Source organism: Antrostomus carolinensis, unplaced genomic scaffold (assembly GCF_000700745.2).
Source record: "Antrostomus carolinensis isolate BGI_N321 unplaced genomic scaffold, ASM70074v2 scaffold20955, whole genome shotgun sequence".
In the NCBI taxonomy this organism is placed as follows: Eukaryota; Metazoa; Chordata; class Aves; order Caprimulgiformes; family Caprimulgidae; genus Antrostomus; species Antrostomus carolinensis.
This window is the reverse complement of record NW_010318682.1, coordinates 5645-17177: the sequence shown is the minus strand read 5'-3', so window position 1 is coordinate 17177 and position 11533 is coordinate 5645. Positions and strand designations below refer to the sequence as shown.

General features: G+C 34.3%; 1 protein-coding gene across 1 annotated transcript in view; it reads left to right on the top strand.

The window, feature by feature from the left end:
- The window catches only part of ZNF800 (zinc finger protein 800), a 13956-nt gene extending 5031 nt beyond the window's left edge, over nt 1-8925 (top strand). Inside the window, exons 3-4 of the mRNA XM_010169006.1 lie at nt 1186-1329; nt 4286-8925. Coding sequence (XP_010167308.1) covers nt 1186-1329; nt 4286-6039 — 1898 coding nt within the window. The 3' untranslated portion in view covers nt 6040-8925. The remainder of the gene's footprint in view (nt 1-1185; nt 1330-4285) is intronic.
- The last annotated feature ends 2608 nt before the right edge of the window (nt 8926-11533 follow it).

The window sequence follows — 11533 nt, the reverse complement described above, 5'->3', positions numbered from 1 at the left end:
GAGTGTTATTTAGGAAATAGTTCTGCAGTGTGACTCTTGAGTTTCATCTTTAAAAGGAATTCTTAAGAGAAATGTCTGTGATGACAGAAAACTTGAACTTCTATTTCAGCTTGAAGAATGTCTTGATGCAGTTTCATAGTTGTCTGATATTATTTATTCTTAGTCTGGTTTCATTATTTTTTTTCTTGTTGGGCTAATTTTGATTAATTTTTATTTATTCTGTTGTAAGAAAATACCAAGATAGAGAAATTAGCTCAATTTGGTTAGCTGGTGTTTCTTTCCAGTTTGGAGTGGGTGAGTATTCATCATTTAGTAATCCATTGCTAATTGTAGGCATTATGTTCATAGTTTTTGTCAGATGAGAAATGAAGGAGTGGGTTTGAAGTGTAACTTAAACTCTGAATCCTTTAGTTGTTTAAGCAAGGCAGGAACTGGAATACATCAACAATGCTAGATCAGGCTGTATCTTTGTGGGTTTTGTTTTTTAATATACAATGTATACTAGTCTGGAAAACCACGTTTTGTCACACTGCCTATGTTTTAATATAAAAGATTCTGACTTAAATTTTATGTATTTTCCTTTCAGCAGGCTGAAAATATGTCTGCAGTTCTGTTTTCTTGCCTAAGCATCATCATCTTGATCTTGAGTCAGATAACTAGATGTAGTGACATTTCTTGACCTGTTAGTTATTCTCTTTGTTTAATTGTATGCTCTCTAGATTTTTGCCTTACTGGCTGCTATTTTTACATGAAATAGCTGTATATATCTTGCTTTCTTAGCACTGTTGGATAAGCTTAAAGAAAAAAAAATAATGCAGGCTTTTTAAAATGCTCTAGATAGTTATTTTTTTTTTTTTCCCACTGGGGAATTATATTGCAGCAACCAGACACTGTAATATGGACTCTTTCCTAATGTTAGCTGTTAGTTATCATAAATCATCATGCTTTCCCTGTAAACTGTAATGTGCCTAATCCTTGAGTTTTTCTTTTTTTCAAACTAGGCTTGTTTTCATAGTGAAACTTGGAGTATGTATCATAAACTTGCAGTGCAATGAAGTAGCATGAACACAAGATACAATGCTGTTGTAATTGTCATGTTTTAAAATGTTTCCACTTTCAAGGGATGATGTGAATTAAAAGTTGAACAAAAAACCTTCCTTAAATGTAGTATTTCTTTTATTACAGGAACTAAACAACTTAAACATATCTTGTTAAAAGATGTGGACACCATTTTTGAGTGTAAATTGTGCCGGAGTCTCTTCAGAGGATTACCAAATTTAATTACTCATAAAAAGTTTTATTGTCCTCCAAGTCTCCAGATGGATGATAGTAAGTTTTACTAATAGAAATATATAATAAAGCTGTCTGAAGTTGAGAAACTTGTGTTTCTGTAGCATTTATACAAACACACCAGAAACAAAATGCAAAAAAGAAATGGAATTAAATTTCAATAGTAATGTATGTAGATCACTTTTATGGTAGTAAAGAAGCTACAGCACTGACTTGACATGTGTCTTGGTTATTAATGCATATTAATGTCATAATTCGATAGCTAGTTTATACATCAGACCTTTTAATGAAGAGTGTCACTGTTAACACTTTTTATTCCTTCTTACCATTTTTCATTCCTGGTTTTCCTTCTTTACTGTGAAGGGTACTAAAAAGCATGCCAAAGGACTGGGAATTGAATCTCGTAGAGAAGTGTGTCTCTAACAAGGCTTTTCAGTTTTAGATCAGCATAGCTCTGATAACTTCAGCTGGATTCTGTAAAATGACATAATTTTCTCCTGTACTTGGGAAGTGCTCAGTGTCACGAACTCAATCCTTTGGTCTTACTCATTATGAAACACAGACTGAAAGTTCACCCTTTCTTTAAGGATCTGTGCTTCAGTAACACTATCTCTTTTTCACTGCCTCACCTCACCTTACACTGCTTTAAGATATTCTACGTGATCAAGCCTAGCCCACCACCTTTGTTGTAGCAATAAAACTTTATTGCAAGAAAGTAACTCAAATCATGAGGAAAAAGTAAAGAAGTATATTCTTATGGAAAAAGAAATTATTAAAGTCTCATTTCAGTGATGACTTATTGTTGATCAGAGTAAAGCTGAATAATTTGGAAATGTGTCAGCATTCAAAAATGTTCTGTAAAGCTTTTTAATTATCTTATTCGATCAACATTGGTGCAATGAGGATTTTTCTTTCCTGATTAATGTCTTCCTGCCTCAATATTTCAAAAATTAGGAACCAACAGAGGTTTACACAGATGATACTTTTCTCACATTGTGTCAGATAGTGTTGTGAAGGAGAAGGTGAAAAGTCTAGTACTGTCACCTTCTTTAAATGAGTGTAGTTGGCCAGTTGCAGAGTCCCAGAGCTTCTCTGTGAAAAGGGAGGAGTTGTATTTTCAAAGCAAGGTCGGAAGTGTATCTGACTTAGATGCAAAATAAGAATACCCTAAGTAAAGACTTCCCATCCAGCTCCTGACATTCTAGCCTTCATTTAACTGGCTGATTAGCTTTTTTAGTTCTCTATTCAAATGTGCAAATGAAGAGAATACTACTATATGCTCTGAATAAAACTATATAAGTACTTGTTTTATGTAAAATTTAGTATGACAATTATTGAATGAAGTGAGGGGTTTGTTTTCAATAAAGTTCAAAGATACTGAACAAGAGGTAGAAATAAAAGTCCAGCATCCCTATGGTGAAAAATTCCAAAGACTATTCCCTGATTACTTTTTTGAGATATATTCTGTTAGTGTAACCATTTAATGGTCTGAAAAGGTGCTATAAAATAGCAAGGATTTTTTATCCTTGATAAAAAGTATCCTTGATAAAAAGTATATAGATAGTCCCATTTGAAACTGACTATAAAAGTTGTTAGAAATTGGGCATTGAAAGATGGGTTCTGAGCAACAAAACAGTGTATTTCTTGTACTGACACTCTTCTCGTGTATTGCTGGCATTGTGGAAGGAACAACCCGAAGTGTGGATTTTTTTAATTAGCTATTACCAAGAATTATGTCTTCATATCATCATGGATAATTTTGAACTGTATCATCGCAGTGCTTCACCTTTTTGCTGTAGTACCCTGACCTCTTAGCTAGGCCAGTGCTGACGCTTAGTGTATTATGCTGGGAACTAGATCACTGAACTAATTTGGCATTTAAAAACAGGGTATTACCGAGGTCTGTAAAATCATGAATGACATGAAGATAGATGGGAGCAATAATGTGTTTGTTGGCTTTTTTTTTTTTTTTTTTTTAAATAATAAAAAATCTGTCAGGTATCCAGCAAAATTACCACACAGTAAAATTATCAGTATTTCTGGTAAAACAAACAAAACCCCACCACTTAACATTGTGATAGCCAAGAATATAAGTGCTTCATATGCATTTGAGTCAACCTTTTGGAAAGTAGGTGTATTAAAACAGTACTATAAAGGCAAACTTCAGCTTGAGAGGTTTACTGACATAAGACAAACAAGGCGAATCCCTGTATCCTTCTTGCTTGCTTTTTAATTCTGCTCCAACTCATTATTAGGGCAGAACACACAGGATTAACCTCAGTGAAGTTATTTTTTCTTAAAGTAACTTATTTGACTCAGGTTTTTATTGTTTTGAGAAATTAGTACATTTTTTTTCCCCCCTGAATAATATGGGATTTTTCTGTCCTTAACATTTACTATCTTACTGTATCACTGAGCCTATTAACTGCTTTGGTATTACTGAAAGCTTTCCCTGCCCCAGAAGTTGTTCTCTCTTATCTACTTATATCTTCATGAAGTGCTCAGGTTATACAGACGTTTCATCCTATCTTAAGGACCATTCAGAATTCAGAGAAGAGCTGATTCCCAGAATTAGGTTCCTTTATTGAGAATGCCTATTTTCAGCAGTAGGAAAATCAGTTTCTAATGATACTTCAGGCTTAGTTGCACATCTGCAGAACAAGCTCAGTTTTATGCCATTATTTTTGCAATTGATACAGATTTTTAAAGAGAGTTTAATTCCAGGCAAACTAATTTTTAGTTTAGGTGGCTTTCACATTAGCACATTAGAAGGATGTACTTCCAATATTGTGTTTTTAAAAAAAAGTCACTTGTACTGATGTGATAAAAATGATTACTCAAAGCCTCTTAGCCTAAGTGGTCAGAAAAATAGCATAAATACAGGATTTGTGCAAATTTGATAACCAAATTGACACAGCAGTTTAAAGATACTTTGAAATTAAAATAAATTGAAATTACCAAATAATTTTAAAAATCTATTTATCTCTTTTCACAGACCTCCCAGATATAAATGATAAACAGAGTCAAGCCATAAATGACCTCCTGGAAGCAATCTATCCAAGGGTAGATAAGCAAGAATATGTGATTAAATTGGAACCTATAGAAACTAATCAGAATGCTGTATTTCAATACGTATCAAGGACTGATAGCCCAGATGAGAATACAGAAAGTAACAGTACCCCTGATCAAGCTCCAGTGCAGATACAGGAACCCAGCGCTGAGCAACCCAAGACTGTTTCAGCTCCAGCCCCAGTCCCAGCTGGAGAGACTGTAGAAATACCTCCTGCTGATCCTGTTACAAACAAGGTGGTACCTACTCCTGAAGAACAGCCTCCAGCGGTAAACTCTGAGTTGGACTCTCTGGATAATTCTGATTTTGGCCACCAGCTGATATGTTGCCTTTGTAGGAAAGAATTTCATTCCAGACGCAGTGTACGCCGGCATATTCGAAAAGTGCACAAAAAAAAGATGGAAGAGCTGAAGAAGTACATAGAAACAAAAAAGAAACCAAATCAGTGCTCCACGAAAGGACGAAATAAGAACGTTCTTGTAACATTAGGTAGAAGTTGTCCTGTATGCTATAAATCATTTGCTACAAAGGCCAACGTAAGGAGGCATTTCGATGAAGTTCATAGAGGATTAAGAAGGGATTCCATTACTCCTGATATAGCTACAAAGCCTGGGCAACCTTTGTTCTTGGATACAGTTTCTGCTAAAAAATCTTTTAAGACCCGAAAACAAAAGTCGTCTTCAAAGGCTGAATACAATTTAACTGCATGCAAATGCCTTCTGTGCAAGAGAAAATATAGTTCACAAATAATGCTGAAAAGGCATATGCAAATTGTTCACAAGATAACTCTTTCTGGAAAGAACTCTAAAAGAGAGAAAGGACTCAACAATACTGCAAATGGCACAGAAATAAAGGTAAAAGTTGAACCAGCAGATTCTGTAGAACCTTCACCCCCTTCCATTGCCCTTTCTCTACAGAATGAATTAAAGGGAACAAATCATTCAAATGAGAAAAAGAACACACCGTCAGCACAGAAAAATAAAGTTAAACAGGACCCTGAACACCCTAAATCAACTTCTAAATCAACCGCTAAATCAACCTCTAAATCAACCTCTAAATCAACCAATGCATCTGCTGCAGGTGGCCAGCAAAAAACCAGGAAGCCAAAACTTTCAGCTGGCTTTGACTTCAAGCAGCTTTACTGTAAACTCTGTAAACGCCAATTTACTTCTAAACAGAACTTGACAAAACACATTGAATTACACACAGATGGAAATAACATTTATGTTAAATACTACAGGTGTCCCCTCTGCTCTTACGAAACACGTCGCAAACGTGATGTGATAAGGCATATTACTGTAGTTCACAAAAAGTCACCACGCTACCTTGGGAAAATAACTGCAAGTTTAGAAATTAGAGCAATAAAAAAGCCAATTGATCTTGTTCTAAATAAGGTGACAAAAAGAGGCCCTCAGAGGGATGAAACAAAACAGATTGGTTCAAAACAGGATGTCACCTCTAATTCTCCCAATAAAAAGTATGAAGGAGCTGATGTTGGCATTGAAGTAAAAGTAACAAAAAACTTTTCTCTGCACCGATGCAATAAGTGTGGGAAAGCGTTTGCCAGAAAAGCTTTTCTAGAACATCATAAGAAAACCCACAAAGCAAATGTATCTCATTCACCTGAAGAAAATAAAACCAAAGGCAGAAGTACAAGATCTAAAGCTGTTGTCTGGTGAGGAAAAAAAGAAGTGTTTTATTGTGTTTTTTTGGGGTTTTTTTAAGAAACAAAACAAAACCACTGGCTTTCATTTGCTGTTGTTGATTTATTGCTGAAAACATATTTTCCCATAGATTTTATGGTTTAGTGGCTTAAATACTAAGGTAGTTGTCAAATTTGTTTATTAAATTTTGGTTTTAGTGTTTTGGAAAAGAGTTAATTTCTAAATTTGTCATTGTAGTAAGTTGGAATAGAATATAGCTTAAACTGTACCGAGTCAACTCTTTAAATTGTTTTAAGGCATCTATTGTAATCAAGCTAATATACGTACAGTTCTAAAATAGTATTTTTAAAAAATTAACAGTGCTTCTGTTTGATTTTAATAACTTAATCTGTTAATTAACTTCTCTGTGACTCATTTAAGTACTGAAGGTACTGGAGTAAAAGCTGTTGACAGAAAAAAAATTCTATGAACTTACTGGAATTATCATGTGTGCTTTTTTTTTTTTTTTTAATGTGTATTGCAAATTGCCTGTCATCAAAAGGACATACAACAGTTTTTTGGAATGAAATTTGGATGCTTAGTTGTTTTGATTTAAAATCAGTATGAGTTGGGTGCCTACAAACACCTTTAAAATAATTAAATTTAGGATTTGATTATTTTAATGCTTATTTATATAAGCATAGGTTGGGAGACTTCTGGTCTTTTATTTTTTAAAGTGTTCGGGTCCCTTAAAGAATTTTTGTTTTAAGCCTACATATGTGTCAGGCCACAAATTCACTAAACTTTGGCTTATATGGTACTCTGGGATTTTTTTTTACACTTGGAGGGGTTATATTCATAGTTTCTCAGTTTTCCATAGCCTTCATATTAAAGATGGCCTATTTTTAAAAGGACCTTTTAAAAAAGGAAATAAGGTATGCATGGAATCAGTTTGTATTTCGGAATGACTGACTGATGCCTGAAGGTTGGGAGATTGTACAAAAAATGGTAATGAAGAGAGACAGTAGCGATACCTGTAGGAGTTTTTAACATCCTTATTCAGAATTATGTTTCTAACATAATTGTTGAAAAGAAAACCAAGTATATGTGCCTTGTTCTATATTTCAACTCTGAAATGCTGTTTCCCAGGAGATAATTTGATTTGAGTTCAGCTTTCCTAGTGAATTGCCACCCAGTAATGCTAAATTGTAAAATGGTGCTTTTGTGACTTTGTCACAAATCCTGGCTAAGTAGGGCGGAACTTCAAAAATAAACTGAGCTGGACCCTCAATTATGCTGAATTTCAGAGGAGGAGTGACTTCTGCATTTCGATCAAGAATTAAAAACTTAGCCTTATAAATTATTTATGTTGTGTAATTTAAAACAGAATTGTATGGGTAAACTCAAAGTATTAATTTATTCCCATTTCTCCTCAGATAGGTTCAAGTGATGTTTAGAAAGTTTGGGGTTCATCTGCATGAAAAACACTTTAGTTTGTTGTTGGAAATATCTTGATAATGATATTATAAGGAGGAAATATTTTCATAAGTTGTTATTTTCTTACTAAATTGGTAACCATTCTGACTGCTGTAGGAGAGCATCTCCTCCCAAAACACTGAGATTGTTGAAATGCACATGTGCTTCTAAATTAGTGGTTATCTCTGTGCTGTTGAGGTTTGACACAGTATAGAACGAACTTTCTGAAATTAAAAAAAATTACAGAGGCAAGGTAGTAATAAGCAGCAGCTTTGGAAGAAGATTTTTGCTCCTCGTTTAGGAACTCATGTTCACAGAGCTCATCGTGCATACTGGTCCTCCCTGGTAGTGCTAATTGATGAATAGCTCTAACTTTTTTGTAATATCCTACTTTGGCAAATGTTGTGTTACATACTGTTTTAAATTTACTACAAATGAATGTATAAGAGCAAACACTGTAGTGTATATTGGCTGAATTGTACTAATTTTTAGTATTTGCCATAACATCAGTTTGTTCATATTGACTGATTTCCCAGTTCTGGGACATTCCGAATTTCACTGTACTGAAGTTGCTTCAAAGATCTCTATTTTGTTTCCATATGTGGTTCATAGGAAAACTTTGTAAACATCTAGGAAGTTTACAAGAATATCCACATTCCTCTATTCTTTAATTAAAAAAAAAAAATACACACAAGCACTTTAATGATAGTTGCAGTTTATTTTTTCATTTTATTTTTTGAAAGATCAACACACTAATGTTAATATGAAGGTAGAGAATATTTGCTGATGTATTATAGACAGACAATCTGTGCACAACCACTTATAATGTTAGATTATTTCATGAAATATTAATAAAAAGGGAGGATAGTATGGGAGAAACTAAAAATATTTTTTCTCTCAAGATCATGAATGACCACTATAGGTAGCACTTGACTTTGTATAATTTGGAAAATGTTTTAGATACCTTTTTTTAACCTCTTTATCAAGGTTGTAGTAAAACAGTCTCATGCCTACCATTATGAAATTCTTGTCAGGTTTCATGTGTCAGTGGTTTGGGGTTTTTTGTTTTGTTTTGTTTGTTTTTTTACTTTATAGAAAAATATCTTGTTTAGTGATTTGTGTCAAATTGCTACAATTTGAAAGGTATTGTACATCAGAAAAGATACCATGTTTTTTATATAGGCTCACTCCCTTACTTAGGGAGGTGCCTCGTGTTCATATATACTTTTTGTAAAAAATATATCTAAAAATGTTGATCAGAAGATCAGGAGTAAAAATACTTTTATGGATAGAGAAATATTTGGCCCTGTTAGTGCATTGCACTAAAAATACTGTGAATGGGAACTGGACTGTAGCTGTTGCTCAATATGTTCTATATTGAATGTACGTGGTTTTATTCGGATAAATGTACTGTATTTGATGGAAAATAAAGCAGACTGGAAATCACTTTTAAGAGTGCATAAAAAAAAGATGTTGTGTTTGTAAACCTGGAATGTCTATCACTTCACAATAGGAAATGGCAATGTTTGCATTTTTGTAAAATTTTACTCTTTGATCCCTGAAACTAGTTGTTTGTAATATTTGGTTGTAATAAATGATTTTTTTGTTATTAAAAGCTTGGCACTTGTGGGGTGAACACTTCTCCATGCTGGTGGTGGACCCTTGCTACATATTTAGAAAACACTTGATCCTGGCTTTTTGTTTCTTGTAAAGGTGTTTCTTCCTTAACTAGGCAAAGCTTTTTATTGTCCTTTAAAACAAAAGTGACTATTAATATTGAAGGAGATAGGCTATGCTGGTTTTTTAAATAAGGAAATAGGGTTACCTAGTTTTGCTTTACAAATGTCGGTGGCCGTCTAATGTAACTTCTTTTTATGGTTGGAATATAAGAAAAGAACTGCCATAGTCATTGTTTATTCTTTTGTAAAAGAGGACATCAAGCTATTTATGTATGTGCATTTTAATTAATGTTGCTGAATGCTTGTGGATTAAGATTAGGAAATTAAAATGCAGGTGTAATAGAAAAACTATTCATTTCTCAGCTAATCCTTGTAGTTTCTGCTGTCCTGGGTAATTGTGCGGTCTGCAGCTTGAAATATGTGAAGGTGAAGTTACTCCTATTTCAAAGGTGAGCTTTCTGCTAAAGGATCTCAAATTCTACATCCATGTAGATAAGCAGAGCTACAGAATTGTTTTCTTCTACTTGAAGCTTTGGGTAGCATATTTCTTCTTAAAGATGTGGTTTAATAATTTGCAACTGCCACAACTTTTTTTTTTTTTTTCTTTATATCTTCCCATGAGGTCAAATCTGCTGGGTAGCCCTTTTGAAGCACAAGTCTCCTTTTAATTCTGACTTGTGGAATAACTTTGTTTTCTCTTTTTCCAATAATTAAAATAAATGATTTGACTATGATAGACTTGTCCAATTTAGTGATTTTTTTGTTTTTAATCTTTCCATGCAGCCATCTTGAATGTGAGGAAACAAAAATTTGAAGGGAGAAGGATTGCTGATTACGACTTTTAATTCAGACAATATGTATTTTTTGACAAATCCTGAAAAGCTGTAATAAAGCTTTGAATGTAGTCAAGATCCATGTGGGCAGCTATCTGTGGGGTTATGCATTAATGTGGGCCTTCAGAATTAAGATTGGGTCTTGTTAAAGAGATTTTTATTCAGAATGAATGTGAGATATCTTGCAGAAAACTTTGAGGATAATCTAAGGATTCTGTATGGAAGCCTGCCTGATTTTTTTTTTTAAGTGATACTTACCTTCTAATGCTAAGGCTTTGAGGGGCTAGCTTAAATTGATGTGAAATCTTACATAACCAAGTGAAACTCACTGATACCAGAGGTGTCAGATTTGCTGAATTCTAATCAATTGCTGGCTTCTATCTCAAAACCACCTTTTCTTTAGTTAATCATATCTCAGCTGAGGATGTCTGGTCTTCCTGGTTTTATTTTTGTGTGTTTAATTTTGGAGTGTTTTCGATTTTTATGTTTTACTTGTCTCTTTTGTCTGGCTGTTAGATTCCAGGGCTTTAAGTCCTTGTAGTGTTTGGTCTTCTCAGTTTTATCAAAGAATTAAGGAAAACTGTAGCTTAGGTAGTTGATGGTCATTATCACCATTTGTTTTTTGAGTGGATTCTGCTGGGACCAACTTAAAGCTACTGTGTGAAGGATTTGTGTGACTGATCAAGTGTTTGAAGTACTTTGAAAATGAGATCAGTTTTGACTGATGGCTGAAAGAACTGTGGGTAGATACTTCATATCATTCCCGGAATAGTGAAATACAACAATTGGTTAACCACAAAGGTAGACCAGTATGTTGCTTGGAGGATAAGGGGTAGAGAAGAATGGGACCTCAATAATTATGTTGATGGAGAACCCCTGCTCTTTGTACTAAGAGGGAGACTTTCAAGAGGGACTGCTGGCTGGGTATAAAGGTTCTCCATCTGTCTTGAAAAGGGGAGCAGAGGGGAAGTGAATGATGTGGCATATACTTTAGATCCCTTTTGTAGGGAGCTTGCTTCCCAGTATCCATCAGTTACAGTCTTAAAGTAGTAATTTCATAGATACAAAGTGGAATGTAATTTGAAAAGTTAGGATTATTTGGGTTCATTGATCCCTTTGAGGATTGGTGAGATACTGGTAATCTTAATAAAAGTGTTGTATACTTGGAACTGTGTCTCAAATGAGGAAACAATGTCATTGACTTTGGAGGATTTAGTGGCAAATGAAAATAGCCTGACCTATAATAGCGTGTAGACCAAATACATTTTTCTTCAAAACAGATTAAATGAGGCGCTGTTTCACTGTGTTGCCAGGAGCAGTGCTGGCAGGGTTGTTGTGAAGTCTGGATGGCTGAGAAGGAAATGCTCTTGTATCTTGCTATAATATTTTTCTTCAGAAGTAGATTTTAAAGTGTTTTTACCTCAGTTATAGGTAGGATTGAGGTTCTCTGTGTCGGTGATACATGGCACTAAATTTATTAGCATCTGGTAATACCAGTATTCCTTTGTCGTGATGGTGGTTATTTTCCTGCCATTTCAGTCT